Source organism: Gobio gobio, assembly GCF_949357685.1.
Source record: "Gobio gobio genome assembly, chromosome: 23".
Lineage (NCBI taxonomy): Eukaryota > Metazoa > Chordata > Actinopteri > Cypriniformes > Gobionidae > Gobio > Gobio gobio.
The window spans coordinates 21,678,407-21,700,615 of record NC_137119.1 but is presented as its reverse complement, the minus strand read 5'-3'; the positions used below and the strand labels follow the sequence as shown (position 1 = coordinate 21,700,615).

The window sequence follows — 22,209 nt, the reverse complement described above, 5'->3', positions numbered from 1 at the left end:
TGTTAATTTTTTTGAAAGAAGTCTCATATCAAAGGCTGCATTTATTTGCTATTGTATAATATAGGTTTTCTATTTTAATATATTTTATAAGGTATTTTATTCCTGTGATGCAAAGCTGAATTTTCAGCATCACTACTCCAGTCTCCAGTGTCACATGATCCTTCCGAAATCATTTTAATATAGTAAGTAGAGTACATTTGAATTCAGCGTACACCGACCAAAGTGCTGTACAAAGCAATCATAAAATACAATAAAATATAAAATGAAATAGAGTAAAAAGATAACAAATAATCAAAGATTTGATGCTCAAGAAACATTTCTTATTATTATCAATGGAAACATTTGTGCTGCTTAATATTTTTGTGGAAAATGATACATTTGTTTCAGGATACTTTGATGAATAAAAAGTTCAAAACGATTTATCTGAAACAGAAATCTTATGTAACAATATACTTTACTGTCACTTTTGTTCAATTTAATGCATACTTGCTGAATAAAAGCTGAATTTATGATCCCAAACTTTTGAACAGTATATTATTTTTACTTACATTTATATTATTTTAGCGTTCATTTGTTTTTCAGGTGCAAAATGTATACATTATAAGACAACTGAATTTGCACATTGCTTGAAATACTGAGCAAAATGTGAAAAATGTTATAAGTCATAGCCCTCATAGTCAGACATGTTAATTCTAAGACAGAGAGTGAAAGCGAGAGAGAGGGGGGAAAAAAAAGGGTCAGATCAGCACAAGCGTAACCCGACAGACTCAGAGGGAGGTGAGGAAGTGGAAGTGAAGGATCAAGGGAGGTCGGGTTCCTACATGTGGCGGACATGTGAGGGACACAAGCTCCATATGGCCGGAGTTAGTGGGAAAGGGGAAGTTCGAGAGGGGGCGGCTCGTGGACATGTACCTGTGCCAAAATTAAAAGAGCCACAAGGAGAGTTTAGCACACACACATATGCGCCTGGGATACACAGTGACACAAAGTTGATTTACTCCCACAAGGACAACCAGGTGATCTAATGCAGCAGGACACATTACCAACAAACAAGCACAGAAAAGTCTTTGAACGTGTCACAGATGCGACACTAAAGGACTGAAGACTTCTTCATCTATGCAGCCTCGAGGCAAACCCTTGGTGTACGCCCATATCTCGCACAGCTCTTCATTTGTGCCCTATGCCTGCTCTACCCGTTTCCCATTAATATCCTGCCTCTGAAGGGAGTGGAAGAGAGTCGAGGCAGAGCTGGGGTTGGGGAGGTTATTGTGGTAAATGGATTCAGGAGAACATTCCTCGCCTCCCCCTGGCAGTACGGAAGACCCAAGAGGTGCTAATGATATCCCAGCGGGTCCACCGGGCTGCTCCCCCTGTGCACATCCACTCCACCCATCTCCTCCAGCTCTTCCCCTTTTCTCCTTCTCTCTCCTCTAATTCCTACTTGGGAATTTTGCTTGGCAGGAAATTTGAAGGCAAAGGACAAATTCAGTGCTAGATTAAGACAAGTTTTCCACTCCTTCTGGTCTAATAATGTCTTTGTGACCACATTATTGTGGGTGGAATTCACTAAGAATTAATTGGACCGTCTGTTATTATGGTTTATCAGCACATACTGTTTGCGTTGTTTTAGCAACCAATTCTCTAAAGAAATGATAAAAAAAAATTCAAGATTTATGTAGTTAAATTGCATATAAAATCTCCATCCTTTTGGTTTTGCACAGTTCAAACTAAAAATGCATATTTGTCATTCATACATAAATGAAGCAGGTGATAAACAAGTTAGATTTATATAATAGCACTAATTAACTCTTATAAAATACATTTTATTTACAATACTTTTTTTTTTAAATCACCTTTTTTCATATCACATATTTTAGTAATCATCATAAATTAGGTATCATTCGGAAGCTTACAAACTCAAAATGCATCTTGTGAAAACCGTTTTGAAATTGGATGTTGCTTTACTATGGAAACTGTACTTTACTGTTTTTCTAGCGGGCTCCTCCCCTAGTGGGCGGTGTCAGGTTTCATATTACTAAATATATTTTAACTACTTTATAATCAAAACCTTTTTTAATCTTGACAAAACACATATCAGCAGAAAGGTCAGATTCTCAAGGTTCCATATTTGGTGACTGTTTTGTGATAGATATTTGGACAGAAATGTATTAATTTGTTACAGGAAAATGCGTAAAGAAAATCAATGGAATGTGGATGACATCCAGTGTCTATTTTTTGGTACAGCGCCTAAACAAAATATCATGGGAACTTTAATTTTTGTGACATCAATTTCAAATATGGAACACAACTTGGGTAGACAAGGCTTTGATTTTATAATGTTTTTACTTCAGCAATAATCTGCTGAGTGTCTTCTTTAAAACAAGACCAAACTTAAGTCTATATTCCAAAGCTTTCTTGAATTACAGCCATTTAAGTTTGGATAGTGCATTTTCATGTCTATTCTCAAAAAGGGCGGTGAGTTAAGGGGTTAATAAAATAAAACGCTGGGTATGACGTTCTTTTCCATGATATGATAAATAACTGCTGCCATGATCACAAGAAAATGTCTCTTGCTCAATAAAAATGCGTTCGATAGTGCTGATTTATGCAAATGAGGCTCATTGTAAATTATAAATATATTTAAATAAAGCTATTTGCATAAAAAGGAGGTGTTTTTATGCTGATGTGAATGACTTCATTTAAATACTTCTGATTCAGCGTTTTATCTGTGCATTTGGTGCTAGGTTAAACTAGATGAAGGTTATTGGTCCGAAATATGATGTGGAAAAGTGGATGAAGCATATTTATCCATTTAAATGTATTCATTCATGCATGTGCATGTGTATTTCGAATGCCATAAGAGCTACACTACTAGTCTTTTATACTCACCAAGGCTACATTTATTTGATAAAAAATACAGTAAAAACAGTAATATTGTAAAATATAACCATTTGAATATTTTTTTTTAAAATAATTTATTCCTGTGATGGCAAAGCTGAATTTTCAGCATCATTACTCCAGTCTTCAGCGTCACATGATCCTTTAGAAATCATTCTAATATGCAGATTTTTTGCTCAAGATGCACTTCTTATTATCAATTTAGAAAACAGAAAACAGTACAAAAAAATAGCATTTGAAATAAAAATAATTTGTAATATTATGTCTTTCCTGTCACTTTTGATCAATTTAATGCGCCCTTAGTGAATAAAACCATTAATTTCTTTAAAAATAAAATCATAACCCCAAACTTTTGAATTGTTGTTCAAAAACAAACAAGATGTTACATTTAATTAGGGTTAATCATGCTTTATTCGGCCCGGTAAAATGACGATTGTGGTAAACCCCAAAACTGAATATGAAAACTCTCCTAAAATAATTTTCACAACAAGGTTTGTGCTTGTTCATCTTTGTATTCTGGGTGTATTTTTTTCCCTGCGAGAACACTTTGATCAGTTTTGACATTGCCATCTTTCCACTACAAGATTCTCAGTGTGAGAGGAGAGAAAACACATGGGAAAAGACACGTTCTGCTGCCAAGCTAATGGTGAGTAAAGCATCTCATTCATATTTCAAATGCGTGTTTGTGTGTTAAGCTTTTCTCTTGTTGTTTTGTTTTCTAACTGCTGATCTGTTTGTTGCCTTTGGCCATATTCATTCTCTATGACACAAGCAATGACAAAGTTTTTTAAAAATCCCTGTATATCCCAATGGGCTCTTAACACTTACTAGCCTTAATGTTTTGCAGCACCTTCTCCAGTTTCAAGGTATAAATGGAATAACTCAAAGAATAAACAAATACCCCAGATATGTGAAAATCAATACCTGCACATCTTGAAATATAGAATTAATGAAGTCATCTTGGATACCAGCACTACAACAAAGTATTTTCTCATAGTTGGAGACAATGCTTACCTGACTCACAGGCAAATGTCTTTGACGTCTCATCACAGAAAATAATTGCCACTGCGTGTTTCTTGGTCTCTCGTGGCATTCGCGTAATGTTTTTAATGTTGTGGAGCTCAGTAATCTGCGGAAGAAGAAGACAAAAACTCATTACCAAAATTAACAAACTCAAGAGGAGGAGGAAAGGAAGAAAGGATGACGCTGAGGTAATGTAGTTACTGTTATCTGAAAATGAAATGATTTGCTGTGTCTGGATTTAGAGAACAATGGCGATGAGAGTTAACAAACACCAAAGAACAGTTGGACATTGGAAAGTTCAAATAAATCTTAATGTTCATAATATTTGTAAATGGTCAAGTATGTTTTAGACAGGGTTACATCAACCTTGATTCATTGTGAAAACGGTTCCTTCCTTGTACAATACTATATTGTTGTGACCATGTATATGTATATGTAAATGTATACATTTTGACCATTGTATCACAAAACCAGCTCCATATGTTTGGCTTTTCTGACAAAGTAAGTACAGCATTGCACTTGAAATGCAGAGTGATATGATACGAGTCCCTAGAAAACAAGATTTACCATAAAAGAGCTCAATGACTTGTAGAAACAGCAAAAATGGCATGGTTGCTTCAGCACGTGTTTTTATCTCTAGTATGTTAACACTATCATTAGGTTTAGGGTAGGTGGAATATAGGGCTTGATGATATTGTCAAATATTACCATTTGAATATATTCTAAAATGTAATTTAGTCCTGTGATAGCAAAGCTTAATTTTCAGCATCATTACTCCAGTCTTTAGTGTCACACACAATCCTTTATAAATCATTATAATGCTGATTTGCTGCTCAAGAAACTTCTAATTTCTTATTATCAATGTAGAAAACAGTTGTCTGCTTAATATTTTTGAGGACGCTGTAATCAAAAGAATAGCATTTATTTGAAATAGACATGGTTGCTTCAGCAAATCTGTTTTTATCTCACGTTTGTTAACACTATCGTTAGGTTTAGAGTAAGCATTGGTGTAGGTCGTATTTAGGGCTTGACATTAACTTTTTTGCTCACCAGCCAGTAGCTATGTTTCCATCACCCCGTTTTTAATGCGCATCTTGAAGTATCGCATCAGAAACAAGTGATGGAAATGCCAAATTTCGGGAGAAAAAAATTCCTTAAAGGGATAGTTCACCCAAAAATGAAAATGTTCATCTGCTTACCCCCAGGGCATTGAAGATAAAGGTGACTTTGTTTTTTCAATAGAACACAAGATATTTAACTCCAACCGTTGCAGTCTGTCAGTCGTATAATGCATGTGAATGGTAACAAAATCTATGAGTGCACAGACAAATCCAAATTAAACCCTGCGGCTCGTGACGACACATTGATGTCTTAAGACACGAACTGATCGGTTTGTGCAAGAAACCGAACAGTATTTACATATTTTTTTTCCTCTAGTACACCATGTCCAACAGTCTTGAGTGCGCTATTACTTCCGGTGAGCGAGGTCTGTACACGATATGTTGCGTAAACAATGTCAGATTGTGTACAGACCTCACATACCGGAAGTGAGGTCTGTACACGTAAACTACGCCAAATTGTGTGCAGACCTCACGCACCGGAAGTGATGGCGCACTCAAAGCTGTTGGACATTGTGGTGTAATTATTAAAATTATATAAAAAAAATATATAAATACTGTTCGGTTTCTTGCACAAAAGTGTCGTCACGAGCCGCAGGGCATAATTTGGATTTGTCTGTGCATGTTTTTTTTACTGTTTTTATTTACTCTCATAGATTTTGTTAAAAAGTTAAGATCTTAGTTAAAAATCTTCATTTGTGTTCTACTGAAGAAACAAAGTCACCTATATCTTGGATGCCCTGGGAGTAAGCAGATGAACATAACATTTTCAGTTTTGGGTGAACTATCCCTTTAATTTGCAAAAAATATTACGCTTGATTGTGAAAAAGAGGTAATGCGAATAATGGGAGACGGAAATGCATTTGCAGAATAAATTCTGATGTAGCGAACATTAAACCCACGTGACAAATCGGCTGTTTCCGTTGATGATTACCAGGTTACTAGGTTGGTTACTAGGTTACCAATACCACAGTCGTCCTCTCAAACAACTTATTGGAAACGCACCTAATTATTTATATATTTTGCGAATTTTGAAAATATGTGTTTCACGTTTGGATGGAAACCCAGCCACTGTGGCCAGTGGTTTTCCAAAGTTACTAGCCACTCAGCATTTTCACATCAGGATTTTTCCATGGGGAAAAACTGCCATGTAGACATTTTTAATATTATCTCATAATTTGGCAGCAGGTATATTAGGCTGCTGTCACTTTAAGACCTGACGCACGGATCCATTATACGGTTACACATGCATTTTCTTTCTCAACTGTTTATGTTCAACTGACTGTGTTTACGTGAATACTCACATACTTTGATGTTACCAGCATTTTGACATTATTTTGTGTGTATTTGACTGTTTAAGCAAAACCAGCCAAAAATAAAAAAAAATTGTACTGAGAAGTGGCTTTATTGTGAGCACAAAATTATCTGCGGGAATTAGTCAAATTATGCACAATATGCACAATCCCAGGCCATTCAAGCCCTGTAACACCAACAATATTAATCCAGAGCAAATTAAACGAGTGAGTGAGGGGAGGGAGGTTTGTGTGTCAACTCGCTGTCAGAGAGATGAGAGAGTGAGAAAGTGCAGATGGTATTGTGTATCTATTCTGCAGAACACGAGTATCGGAAGGGTTTCAGTATCGATATGTATCGAAAAATCTAGATCTTTTACAACACTACATTGAACTTAGTTTATTATTTCAGATGCCTTTTAAAAAGACTACAAATTAAAAATGTAGCCTATATATTATATATAAAATTCGACCCGCCAAAGTGGCTAGTAGGAGTAACTGCGTTACACGCCACTGCTAAAAAACCACCCGCATTTGTTAATGTCAAGCCCTGGTGGTATGTTATACCACGTTACATACAACAACCTACATAATACAACTTCTAAAATCTTTAGATTTGTATAAAACAAACACACTTTTAAGGCCACTGACTGGACATTTCACTTTTAAAGTGTTGTGAAACGTGCAACGTAATATTTTGCAGAAATAGTTTTTTCAATGAGCCTGGGTTGGGTTACACATATAATGACATATTTCTTCACCCAATGCTTTACTATACTTCAAATCAAGCTCTAATTTTATTTATCAGGTAGAAATTGTGAAATTATATTAAAATATAAATATTTTTTTAAAATCCACACAACCTTATCATGAAAAACTGTAAAAATCTGGGACCTTTGAATATTGTTATGGATAATGGCGGTTCCTGTAGTCCAAAATGTTGGGAACCACTGATCTAGAGAGGGGGGAAAAAAAGAAATGTTCTTGCAAATCGGTTAATCCAGTAAGGAAGATAATGGGATAATTAGCGATATGACTAAGCTGTCACCGTACTGCAATTAGAATGAATGAATGCTGATATTGTTTTGTGATTACTTGCGCTTTAATAAATTAAGCTAGCAGGGATGTGAATTTGAATAAGATTTTTCATCCAATATTTTCACATCCACGACAAACACTATTACCTCAGAGAAAAGCAGCCTCCTTACTGACAGTACAAAATAAGCATAGTCTATATTTAAAATGCTCTTCAGGTACATTTCACTACATCTTCTAGAGTCGCACACAACACAACATTACACAAAGTTTACCAACACTTCTTCTGAGCCATGTTAAAATAGTTAACATGCAGTCGAGACAGCAGACGCTATACCTCACCTCTCAGTTTTGCCGGTGGCATTTCTTGTTTTGAGAGTATATGATTTGCCTGTGGCAACAGGGAGGAGGTTATTGAATCTGAATGTGTTTGTGTTGTGCTGAGTGTGGGTTCAAGGACTATCAGTCCGATGAAGGGTTTGCTCAAGGCTTTGAAAGAACTCCTCCAGCTTGAGTGCATCACAGTGCATGGATGACGCGCTGATGGGTGTTGAAGCATATTCTGAAAACTTTTTAGCTTTCAGCCATGTGTGCTAGCCTGGCCTCGCAAAGCCAGAGCTTTGACTAGACATCAAACGGTCTGACCCACATTGCAGCTTATTCTGACCAGAAGTTGGTCCATGGGCATGACGTTTGAGGATGAAACTAGGAATGTACAGTCTAAAACAGTGTGTAAGCAACAGTGTTGTTATTGTTAACTAAAACAAAGTTAGTTTTCGGTAACTGAAATTCACACAACCAATGGTAAAAATCCACCTACTCTTCTTTTTTAATCCCCATAAATCATAAGCAGCAGTGTTGGGGAAAGTTACTTTCAATGCATTACATTATTGAGTTACTCCCTTAAAAAGTAACTAATTGAGTTACTTAGTAACTCTTTTTAAGAAAAGTAACGCGTTACGTTACAGGATGGACTACAAATAACATTACCTTCCAAAGGATCCTAATGCTAGGAATGTGGTTATTTATTTTCAACAATGTGAATGTCTCAGTTGAGCATTATTTATTTGTATGTGGTACTTTTCACTGTGGATTCTTGGATAAATCAGTCGCAATTTCGGCGCAAGCTTTGCAAACAGACTTTTACGATATGGACTCGACAGTAATGCCACAACATTTAACTGTGTTAATTGTAATGCCTGATCTGTGACCAGAAATAGAGATCACTGCATTAATGCGCTCAACCAGTCTGTGATCGGCTACAATGCTCTTTACTGCAACCTTTCATGCCACAACTTAGCTAATTCATATGCAAAGATGTTAGCCAATCACAGCAGTGGGCGTTTACAATGAAGCCTCACAGCAGACACGCCCTTCAAATCAGAGGACTAAAATCAGGGTAGGAAAAGTGACTTTTATTTCTAAATTATGACAATTTTTTATGTAAAAATCATACTAACATTATACGTGTACCCCAGGAAACATTATAAGACAATGCAGTTCATGACCCCTTTAAATTATTTAATATGAAAACAAAAATTTAACATTTTCCTACAAATAGCTGACAGTTTAATATTGACATCCAATGTAGCCATTATTATTATCAATAATACATATACATGTCAATTGATTTAAAAATGTATTTCACTACTTACATAATACACTAATCCAATTGAGTACATATTTCAACATTTTACTTGAGTTAACAATTGTACTTCAAATTGAGTTCAAATTGGAATGCCATCAATATCAAGTATGAACAAAATGGGACTTCAAGTATGTCAAGTATAATAGAAAATTTGCGTAATCATTGTATATTTAAATCTAAACTTCACAAGCAAAAAATAAATAAAAATCAGAACTAGTGCAGAGACATCAGAGTTACACCTACACCAGAGTCAGCCTGTTACAACGGCTTCATCACACATACTGAAAAGCCGGGCTGTTGCTTTGTACCACATTCACTCATCTCCCTCATGTCTAATGAGTAATCTTATTAGAAGGCTTGTTAGAGCTGATAAAGGCACGTTCCCACAATGCAGCGACATCAAACCGCGGTGTCGTGGCCCTAATCTACAACCGCATCTGTGCTCATTATTCTAGAATGTTCTGCACGTTCGCCGCATAAGATCATCAGCCATCGCCCTGATAATGAGCCCTAATTGGAATATTTTCAAAAGGGCTTGAGGACAGGAAGGGGATGTAATGCTCGAAATTATTCACACTAAAAGGGTCTGGTTCCCGGGCGGAAACCTGATGCAATTGTAAAATGCCCTTTAATGGATTAATATAATTTGATAATTTACACTATAAACCTATTTCTGATATTGCAATTGGAAAAAATTCTGATAATTAGACAAATTTACGGAGTATTAGGTAGACTATAAAAATGGTCAACAACTAACAGGCATGTGTATCAAATAACCCTTCAAAAAGTTTGGGGTCAGTTATTTTGGATCGCAATTAATCGCATCAAAAATAAAAGTTGTATTTTTATGATATATGTGTGTGTATTGTGTATAAATATTATGTATGTATAAATACACACACATTCATGTATATATTTAAGAAATATATTTATAAAATAAAGTGAAAAATATATTTAAAAGAAGTACATAGGAATACTGTCATGTTACATTGTTACATGTACTGTATTTACTATAGTAATAAAAGTACATCTATTGAAAGATATTTATAATGTTACAAAAGATTTCTATCTCAAATAAACGCTGTTCTTTTGAATTTTTTATTCAAATAATCCTAAAAAAAACAGTCCACAAAAATGATCCAAGAATTGTCTCTAGCAGTAAATTAGCATATTCGATTTCAGCTTTATCTGATTTCTGAAGGATCATGTGACACTAAAGACTGCAGTAATGATGCTGAAAATTCAGCTTTATAAATCACATGAATAAAATACGTTTAAGAATATATTCACTTAGAAAACAGTTATTTTAAATAGTAACAATATTTAACAATATTAATGTTTTTAATAATAATATTTTTGATCAAATAAATGAAAAATAAAATGCATCTATTTACATATTTATCTATTTAACACTGTAAGTGATGCCCGGACTAAAAAAATTGATCTTCACCCTTTATTACACCCTTAAAATCTTCAAAATTCCTTTATTCAAATGGTATTAACATTTTTTTAAAGATTTAGTAAGCATAGTGCATAGTTGTGCTCTGAGTTTTAGTTTTTTGTGATAACGCAATGATGCCAAATTGTGCGGAAATCATTTTTGGCCAGGCTGCCACACAAACAAATAATTAACACAACATGCAAAAACAAGAGAGAACCAACAAAATATTAGTAACTGATTGTGTAATGGTCATTGTATTTATATTTTATCTTTTTGCATGGTAAAATAAAACCTGTAGCCGTAGGCTGGCTTTTAGCCAAAAAAAAATTCAGACAAATAAGTGTTTAGTGTTTTGTTCTTCCCTCATATTTAGTAAGTAAGCAAGCAAGCAAGCAAGCAAGCAAGCAAGCAAGCAAGCAAGCAAGCAAGCAAGCAAGCAAGCAAGCAAGCAAGCAAGCAAGCAAGCAAGCAAGCAAGCAAGCAAGCAAGCAAGCAAGCAAGGAAGGAAGGAAGGAAGGAAGGAAGGAAGGAAGGAAGGAAGGAAGGAAGGAAGGAAGGAAGGAAGGAAGGAAGGAAGGAAGGAAGGAAGGAAGGAAGGAAGGAAGGAAGGAAGGAAGGAAGGAAGGAAGGAAGGAAGGAAGGAAGGAAGGAAGGAAGGAAGGAAGGAAGGAAGGAAGGAAGGAAGGAAGGAAGGAAGGAAGGAAGGAAGGAAGGAAGGAAGGAAGGAAGGAAGGTGATAGATAGATAGATAGATAGATAGATAGATAGATAGATAGATAGATAGATAGATAGATAGATAGATAGATAGATAGATAGATAGATAGATAGATAGATAGATAGATAGATAGATAGATAGATAGATAGATAGATAGATAGATAGATAGATAGATAGATAGATAGATAGATAGATAGATAGATAGATAGATAGATAGATAGATAGATAGATAGATAGATAGATAGATAGATAGATAGATAGATAGATAGATAGATAGATAGATAGATCTATCTTTCTTAAGAAAAAGAAAAGTCTAATGTTTGTGCTCCATTTGTCAACCACCTGAGGAAATCCCAAGCTCTTGTGAGCAATTTCAGAGCGGGTGGGGAGCAGGTACTCTACGCTCTAGACCATCGAATCAAATCCTTTATCGCAGTGACTTTCAAAGTCATTGGAGCGATGCCAATGTCAGATACAGGTCTCTGACCAACACTCCACAGAGAACACATCATATTATCATCTGACACAACACAAATAAACAGACATGTGCTCTTGTTCACACCTTTAACCTGAGCTACCGTCACCTCCAAAAGTATCATGCAGCGATTGCTCCGGAATGCCTATGACCCCTGCTAACTAAATAATTAGACTCAGAGATTCTTTCCCGGCGTGAACCCTTGAGCCAGAGCTCTCACTGTCAGAGGAACTTCTCAAGAGGGGCGCTGTGCAAATAAATTACGCAGGTAATGAATAGAGCTATCCTTGAGCCTGGAATGAACCCAGGGTGCATGTTAAACAGAATGGACCCTATGTGTCTCTTAATTTAGTGATTTGTAAATGTGATCCAAAAAATGAAGTTTTCAATCAAGATGAAACATGGAAGTCACCATTACCTTGTGAAAGCTTCTGAAGTAAGCAGCTTTTTCATCTGGATATTTCTCTAACCGCCGTGGTCCTTTACTGGACGCCTTCTTGAATACAAGCCAGCATCTTCTGAAGATCTGTTACAGAAAGATACGTATGATATGTATTTACTGCAATGTTTAGCGTTTTGGATGCAAAATAACAATTCATAATTCTAATTTGTAAAAATGTAATTAAATTAAAAAATTATATATATATATATATATAGGCCTATAATAAATGATAAATACATACAGTATATATGAAAATAGGCCTACAATAGATTATATTATATATACATGCACCTAATCCTATAGTATGTACATGTTTTGAATTATTATTCATTACTCAGAACTTAAATGTATAATTATTACACCATAACAAGGACACCTTAAAATAAAGTGTAACTGAAAACTCTAAAAAAAATAATGACAGGCAGTGTATTATTGACAGCATCTATAGCTTGCAATGCAAGAAAACCTTTCCATAAAAGGAATTTTTCAGACAAATAAAACACTCTGGCCATACTTTCTGATGTTACAGAATGTACCGCTGAGCCATAAAACCCATGAAAGAGCCTCTAGATCTCAGTGGCACTCTCATTTCAGTGTCCATTTGTCTGAATTTGCCCCCTGCATACTATTTAAAGAAATAAAGGCCTACAATTCTCTCTGAAACATTCCTCCAAGCAACGTCTGAGACTTTCACAGATTAAACACTCACATTCCCCTGACAGCGTTTCAAGGGCAACAGAAAAGAGAGAGTGTGAGAGAATGTGCACAATCTCTATTAAAAAAAGAATCCACAAACACACACACACACACATACTTATTTCAATCCATCCCCCCTGACACCTGTGTTTATTCTCTTATATGGCCCAAAAACAGACACAGGTCTCTCCCCAAAAGGCAGGGGGAAAATCATAGCATTAACCAATCAATAACCCAGCAGTTCCATAATTAACAAATGAGGTTTGAATGGCCTTTTCTCAGCGGGACCGTCCACATCTGTTTAATATCTCTGATTTATTCACATAATAAAACATCATGCGTTTAAAAATGGCAGATGAGTCTTCAAATGTAGTTGAACATTTTACGATGGATACGCTTAAGAGTCCATCTGGATTAGTGCCAAGGTTCACTCTAAAAAATGCATGTTTGGGGCAAATATGGACAAACCCAACTATTGTCACGGGTAGTCAATGAAGGAAGATGAGGAAACAGGATACGGTCAAAATAGCGCTTACTGTTGATTCACAAAAAGAACAGCATGACATAAAACAATAACGGACAAAGGAATGAACAGAACAGGGAGTAAAAATACACAGGGTTAATGAGGGAACTAAACAGGCACTGATGGAGAAAGATGAACGAATCAGGGACTAGCAAGAACAGGTGCAAACATGACATGTCGTTCGACACCCGTAAGACATCCGTTCATCTTCGGAACACAAATGAAGATATTTTAGTTGAAATCCGATGGCTCAGAAAGGCCTCCATTGGCACAATGCACTTTACACTCTCAAGACCCATAAAAGGTACTAAAGACATCGTTACAAAGTCCATCTCACTACAGTGGTTCTACAATAACTTTATGAAGCGCTGAGAATAGTTTTTGTGCGCAAAAAAACCCTAAATAACGACTTATATAGTGATGACGATTTCAAAACACGGCATCATGAAGCTTCGAAGCGTTATGAATCAGCAAGTCGAATCATGTTTCGGATCGCGTGTCAAACCACCAAACTGCTGAAATCACGTGACTTTGGCGATCCAAACCGCTGAATCGACTCACTGATTCATACCGCTTCGAAGCTTCATGATGCAGTGTTTTGAAATTGGTCATCACTATATAAGTCGTTATTTAGGGTTTTTTTGCGCACAAAAACTACCCCTTTTATGGGTCTTGAGAGTGTAAAGTGCATTGTGCCAATGGAGGCCTTTCTGAGCCATCGGATTTCAACTAAAATATCTTAATTTGTGTTTCGAAGATGAACGGAGGTCTTACGGGTGTCGAACGACATGAGGGTAAGTAATTAATGACAGAATTTTCATTTTTGGGTGAACTAACCCTTTATGTCTAGCTTAAAAAAAAATATATATATATATATATATATTTTTTTTTTTTTTTTTAAATCGCTCACCTACACTCTAAAAATGGCTGGGTTAAAAACAACCCAACTGGCCTGAAAAAACAATAAGTAAAATGTATGTAATTTTTTCTTTCGCAAGTTTTGCACGCTGATTTTTTTAGTAAATTTCACATATGGAATAAGTAACTTTAACTTTAAAAGTTTTTTGAGTAATTTTTTATTTTGTAATACTTTTTACTCAAACAATACAACACTGAATTAAAAGTGTATGCTTTACTTAGAAAATAAATAATTATATCGTTTGTGGCTAATTACACTAGGGGGTGACAAATGACTGTTAAAAAATGTATTTGCTATTGAATCACTTATTCAAGAGAATGTAGTACTGTATGATGCATCTGAAATAAAACTCAGAAAGATTCGATGAATTGTTTCTGTAAATATGACTAATCTTATAGCAACATCATGTACAGTCTGTATAAGTGTTTAATTTAACTTTTCCCCATTGTCTAGTTAAAAAAAACATGGGAAAAAAATAGCAATATCGAATCGCAATACTTGTAAAATCGCAATTCTGAAAAATAATAATAATAATAATAATTTGCAATACATATCGTATCGGCACCCAACTATTGTGATAGTATCAAATCGGGAGAAACGTCCCCAGTGTTGGGCAAGTTACTGAAAATGAGTAATTAGTTAGTTACTAGTTACTTATTTTAAAAGTAATTGAATTACTTTACCATATCACTTTTGTATATCAAAAGTAATTAGTTACTAGGGAAAGTAACTTTAAAGTTACTTTTATGTCCATCCATCCATCCATCCATCCATCCATCCATCCATCCATCCATCCATCCATCATCTTCGGGGGCAACAGTCTAAGCAGAGATGCCCAGACTTCCCTCTCCCTAGCCACTTCCTCCAGCTCTTCCGGGGGAACCCCGAGGCGTTCCCAGGCCAGCCGGGAGACATAATCCCTCCAGCGTGTCCTAGGTCTTCCCCGGGGCCGGTGGAACGTGCCCGGAACACCTCCCTGGGAAGGCGTCCAGGAGGCATCTGAAATAGATGGCCGAGCCACCTCAGCTGGCTCCTCTCGATGTGGAGGAGCAACGGCTCTACTCTGAGCTCCTCCCGAGTGACCGAGCTTCTCACCCTATCTCTAAGGGAGTGCCCAGCCACCCTGCGGAGAAAGCTCATTTCGGCCGCATGTATCCGGGATCTTGTCCTTTCGGTCATGGCCCACAGCTCATGACCATGGGTGAGAGTAGGAACGTAGATCGACCGGTAAATCGAGAGCTTCACCTTACAGCTCAGCTCCTTCTTCACCACGACAGACCGGTACATCGCATCGACCGCATTACTGCAGAAGCTGCACCGATCCATCTGTCAATCTCCCGTTCCATCTTTCCCTCACTCGTGAACAAGACCCCAAGATACGTGAACTCCTCCATTTGTGGCAGGAACTCACCACCAACCTGAAGTGGGCAAGCCACCCTTTTCCTTTTTTTTTACTTTTATGTCTGCTTTTTAAATGTAGATATGAACAGTACTGAACAGTCAAACACAATAAACATAATTTTAGACCTATCTATTGTAATCAACAGGGCAACAGGCCTTCAAATCAAGCAGTGGTTCAAAAGTCCCTTTTTTTACTTGAAACAAAATAACTGTCTCAGTCATTTAACAGTGTTTTTTTTTTTTACCACATTAGGCCCAATGAAATAAAAGTTATTGGCCTACAGTATAAACACTAATTAAAAGAGAAAAGAAAGGTGCCTTGAGGTGCTACATATAATTGAATATGTGATTTAACAAAATGGTTTAACAAACATGCCTCATAAGGCGAAGCTAAATAGAGATAAGAGATGAGATTCTCAACAAACGTTAAAATTGGCTAAGAAGTCTCATCTCTCAAAGCTCATCGTTCTGAAAAGCGTGGTGTGCTCTGATTGGCCAGCAATCCAGTGCATTGTGATTGGCCCGAATACCTAATGCGTCTGACGGAAATGCCCCGCTTCTTACCATATTTGGAACATCAGCTCCCAAAGCAATAACAGATGATAATGTCGGTCCTACATTATCAATTCGAGCCCGAATCTGATCTGGATGATGCAGATGACCAAGCTGAACGATCTACATTGTCAGCGCGACTGGACCAGAAAGTATCAGATTGATAAGTTTGCATTTGTTATCGTACAAACGGCAAAGACGTAGAAACGGTCTGTGCTCTCCCAGGTGCTAGAAAAATGCGCAGCACACAGTCGAATAGTTGGGTTGTACTGTTCTGGAACAGTGTTGTAACTAAAGCTGCTGTTGTCTAATTGTCCCCTCTTTTGGAAGGCCAAACAAAAGCCCTGTTTCCACCGAAATTACCCAGAACAATTTATACCAGGAACTTTTTTTCCCCCAGACCTGCAACTGTCTGCGTTTCCACTGCGGTCTAAAGTACCGTGAAGATTAGGCAAATTTTAGTCCGGTAATGTAGGACTGCACGTGACTGCTCCTCCCAGTCGGCAACAGACAGTAATCATTTTTGCGAGACACTGTCTGCAACAATAACAAGTATGGAGGAGATTCAAGCAGCGCTGCTTTTGCTGGTTATGTATTGGTTTACTAAAGAGGTCATTAACAAAATGGTGGAAAAGAGACGAGCTATACTAAATAATAAAGCGTATTCTGAAAGCTCGTAAAGCTAGATTTAAAATAAGACAACTTATGTTATTATCAGCTATTACGGACATTGATTGTGAGATGGCTCAGACGAACGCGCGCCATCGGACAGAAAGAGCAAGACTGATATTTACTGAACGCAGAACGAACCTCGCAAAAGACTTTTAAAAATGCCGGATGAAATAAAATACTGGGTGAGTTCAACCAATCAGCATGTTCAGCGCCCAAGTCCCACCCCCGCAAGTTCATGAACTTTGAAAAAGTACTACCTCGGGAGCAGGGCCGTTCGGAGGGGGAAATATTTACCCGGAACTTCATTTAGACCCTGGTTCCTGCAGTCGAAACACACCGAGTACCAACCCAAAGTTCCTAGTTCCTGCGGTGGAAACGTGGCTAAAGTAGTTTGGCTTTCGCAACAAAAAACACAGCATCTCCACGACATGGCGGCACGGGCGGCAACAGTACTACAGTGAGAATTAGCTTCTTGTCTGTAAGCATTCATTTTTAACAAGAGAGAGTAACGCGAGTAACGAACTCATTTTAATTTCAGTAATTGTGTTACTTGATTAAAAAAATGTAGTTACCGCTTAAAGTAGTGGAATTACAGTAACGCGTTACTTTGTAGTGCATTACTCCCAACAGTGGTTGTCCCAGCCTTAGTAATTTAGGAAGTGAATCGACATTAAACCGTTCAAATAATCAAAAATGAAATAATTTATGTGTATATTACGAGTCTATATTCTGTTTTGGGCCGCAATGAGAAGGGCCACCTGAGCACACTTAAAAACATGTAACCCAGCATGCTTTTGAGGTTAGGATACTCCATATCCTGCCGCAGGCAGCCAATATTCATTTGTTGATGTATGTGCATTCCTGTTGGGACTCCTATCCATGAGCGAGATTAATTTGTTTACTCCACTGATGTAGTGCATGGAAAAGAACAATGCTTAATTTGGCACTCAACATAATTGATCTGGGTGCATTCCTGTACGATGCCTGGTGCTCCCGATACCTGGTATGTGTGTCGAGCCAAAAGGTTACACGCAAAATAGCTCCATTTCATCCACATTGTTGCAAATGGGAAAGTCAGAAATAATGGAACACTGTGCACGCATGCCATCTGTTATCAAATGTGGTTATGGTCATTTGAGATTTACAAGCCCAGTACTTTCTCTGCCATTTGCTGGACTTTTGGGAGGCCGACTGTTGTGATAGACAAGGCTGCTGCTTATTCATGTTAATTCATATTAACATGCACCCTCTGACAGTTCAATGATATTTATTTTTATTTATGTTTAGCTACAGCATAAGCAATCTATAATCTCGTCTTTTTATTGATTTTGGTCTAGGAATTCAATTTTATTTTGGTTAAGCAGAGCCAGCAAGAAGAAACCATCAACCATTAATTTCGAATGAATCGTTTCGACATTATGACATTCAGCTGCCCATTCAGCTGCCTCCTGACCTTCTACTAGAGAAGCAAACTTGCAGAGTCTTCTCACACCAACACTTTGCTTTTATGAAAGACTTTTAGCTAGAAAGCAGCCAAGTAGATGTGCCATGCCCCTTCAAACTGAATTTCTGAGCCAAATAGATTTTGTGAACTTCAAAATACTATAATAAATAATTAAAATAAAGTTGCATGATCATCGTATATAAAAAGGTCTAAAATGCTGTGAACAAACAACCTCTTACATCATGGTTGTAAGGTTAAATAGCAAATGTACTTTAAAGGGGTCATGATCTGAGAAATCTAATTTTCCTTGAGCTTTTGACCAATAAGAGGTGAAACCCTGTACGTTTCAGAACTGAAAACTTCCTTGTTAATCCAAAAACAGCTTTTATTTAAACCAAATCCAGAGAACAACTCGTTTTGGAATGTGCCTATCTATGGTGAATGACCCGCCTCTGCAAAAGAAGATCAACGCCTACATCATCAATTGTTACCACTGTAGCCCCGCCCACTGATTCGCGCATGACAAGTAGTAGGTAAATAGCATACGTTACAGTAAACACTGGATCGAGCAAACACTGGATCGAGCAACTAAGCAATAAACATGCCTTTGAAGAGTGCAAATGTTGTGCAGTGCAAGGTTGTGGAAAAACACAGTCGCTGCATAACCTTCCTTCTGACGCTGGATTTGGAGAGAGACTGAAAAAAAAAAAAAAACGATGCTGTGCTTTCTATATTGGATCTGACAGGAACTGCGCAATACACTTACGTGAGTAAAAAGGTTTTTACTGTGTGTTTTGCTTTGTTACAGATCGTTTGATATGTACTGATTATGTGTATGTGTCTATCCAAAATCACCAGTGATTTCTGATATGTACGATTCATGTACAGTCGGGGTGTAACGATATACCGTTAATCGGTATATCGCGATACAAAAATTATAAGGTATAATTCACCCAAAATTCTCAATTCTGTCATCATGTACTCACCCTCATGTAAGATATTTTTATGAAACCTGAGAGATTTCTGTCACTCCATTTAAAGTCCATTACTCAACTTAAAAGATAAGAAAAATGCCATTAAGGCATCGTAAAAATAACTATTCGAGCTGTCTTATCCAAATCCAAGTCTTCTGAAGAGACATGATGGCTTCATATGAACAGATTTACCACAACGTGCATACTGTAGTAAACACAGATGTTCAAACGCTTGCGTGAGGCGCGAAAACAACAAGAATGTGAGTAAATGCAAAAATGTTAATATTTTGATTAGCTAAACATTAACAGTTTGGGAATAGTCATTTTGACATGCTTTCTTGCGATTAGAACTGGGATAATCATATAAAGCGCACGCGCTGTCGGAATGACACTCCTCAAAGTGGAAGTGCAAACATCATTTATCATCAGATCACATTTCGTTTTAGTATTATGATTATTCAAAGCATTTTAGATGGTTTATTCTTATATGTATAGTGCAGGTCATAGAGAGGACCGGGAGAGTCTGTGTGCGGCTAGAGATCCAATGCCTGCATTGAAAGAGTGAGTAATGCGTGAGGGAAAAAAATTAAGTTTACAGAGTTTCAGTGACATTACTACATTAAACGACTATATATAATATAAATGTATAACAATGCAATGGGGGAATATTTGTGGGTCCTGATAATAATAATACAATAAAAATCATATAATTTAAATAATAATAATAATAACAACAATAATATAATTTTAATAATTATAAAAAAGTTTTAAAAAAAAATCTTTATTTTGGCTTAAAATATAGCGATACATAACGTATTGTGAGTTCAGTATCGCGGTTTGTATCGAATCATGGCACGTCTTTCCTTACACCCCTGTACAGTCAGATTTCAGTAAATCGAACCAATTTCACATTGTTTCTCTTTGTAGGATGAAAATAATCTTTTATTAAATTATATATAGAAAACGAACAAAGAACGCTCCCTTTACAATCGCTGGAGCTTTACAATCAAACAGCGCAAGTTTATCAGTGACTTTATCATAGACTCTCGCCAAAACTCCCGTTAGAATCAATAAATCTCTTATTTACATTGTGCACTGTTAGTTATGATGAAAGCATTCATTAGTGTGTAGAAATCGAGTTGCAATGACGGAATCACTGCATTCATGCGTCTGTGATCGGCTACAATGCTCATCACTGCAACCTTTCATGCCACAATCTAAATATAATCCTATAATCAACACTTTTCCTAATTAGTTAATATTGAGAGCTGTAATAGTCAAAATGTGCTAAAATCTTTTGAGAGAGTTCCACATGTAATACTTCGCTATTAATGAAGCTATTAAAAATGGCTTTTACTTCTAAATTATGACAATTTTTAATGTAAAAATCATATTAACATTATAAGTGTAAACATTATAAAAATAATAAATTAATGTAGTTCATGACCCGTTTAATATATTGCTTGAAATATTATATAAATACACTGACTGTTGTATTATATAAGTAAATGTATAATACAACTATTTATTATACAAGTAGTATAATCACTAGTATAATTAGCAAAATAGTTTATTTAGTATATCAAATAAATAAAGTAAATAGAGGGTAACGGGTTTTTTCGTGTGTGTGTTTTTATTTACATGGAACTTTAGGTCAACGTCTAATACAAAGGTAAAATTGACGGTAAATGAAAATTAACTTTATGTCTCCTGATTGATAAAACCAAGAGTTTGACCATGTAGCTAATGCTAATACATGTTATTGTGCTTCCCTTTCTTCTAGCTTCACATCAATGTAAACAAAAGACAAACAAACTACTGGAACATCTAAAGCAATGAATTCAAGATTTCCCACACTTGGCTCACAAAGACTGACCAGAGACCAGAGTGTTTCTTGTGTTGCCCAGACCTGAACTACTTCTGGTTACTATCATGTTTTCTCATTCTCAAAGGCATTTGAGTTATAAAAAAAACTAAAAACTAAAATCAAACCAAACTTGTCTGTAAGCAAGGATGGCGCCAATATATCTTTAAGTTCATCCAAACACGATTCAGTAGAACTGACTACAGTATTACTATTTTCTACTACAATATAGATGACGACTGATTTTTTTAAAGTCCTCATGAAATCAAAATCGATCTTATTTAATTTGTTAGCCCACATTACAGGTCTTAGGGTGAACAACTAATCCGTGCAAGTTAATACACAGAAAAAAATTGTTTGCCGCGGTAATCTTTAATCAAAATCTGAAAAGTAACTTCCGGTCTTGAATGGCGTTCCCTTTCCGATGACGACTGTGTGACGGCTTGGGTTTGAATACCCTTAACCACTCCCCTCCATCCGTTAGTCTGCTATGAGCGCGAGATGGAGAGGAGGAGCGCTGAAGTAAAACCCTGCCCTCTATTCAATATTCCGTTTCACTTGGAAATACGTCACAGCACTGAAATAAAGTCAGTTGCAACTTCCGGTTCACTGGGACTTTAAAGTTTGACACGGGTAAGTAAATGCAACTTGAGTGCCTAATAGCTTTATATAAATGCTAATTCTGAACATGGCATTTAGATCTTTTCACTGTATTATCCCCAAATAAATACACTACTCTTAGCCAATTTTCACTTTACTGCAACCGTGGCCAAAGTCATCTACCCTTACTATGACTGACATAAATGAATTTGCAATCAGCCTCCCTCTCCTTCACTTAAGTGCAGCTCAATCGACAGCAGGAGTTGCGGGCGGGCAGTATCTCTCCAAGCTCTCTGATTGCAAACAGAAAATTCAAAGGCTGATTAAATGAACAAACCTTCCGTCTTTGGATTGGATTGTTTAATTATGAATCAGGACACTGTGTACCCTCTAAACCGTCAAAATTATATGTACACACACACACAAGGACTCTTCAGTGGAAACAAAGCCAGGTAAATTTAGCCACTTCATTAAGGA

At 36.6% G+C, this 22,209-nt stretch overlaps 1 protein-coding gene across 1 annotated transcript in view; it reads right to left on the bottom strand.

The window, feature by feature from the left end:
• The window catches only part of dok6 (docking protein 6), a 112,340-nt gene that overhangs the window by 48,338 nt on the left and 41,793 nt on the right, over positions 1-22,209 (bottom strand). Inside the window, exons 2-3 of the mRNA XM_079805766.1 lie at positions 12,064-12,171; positions 3,913-4,027 (exon numbers count right to left, since the gene is read on the bottom strand). Of these exons, the coding sequence (XP_079661892.1) occupies positions 3,913-4,027; positions 12,064-12,171 (223 nt within the window). The remainder of the gene's footprint in view (positions 1-3,912; positions 4,028-12,063; positions 12,172-22,209) is intronic.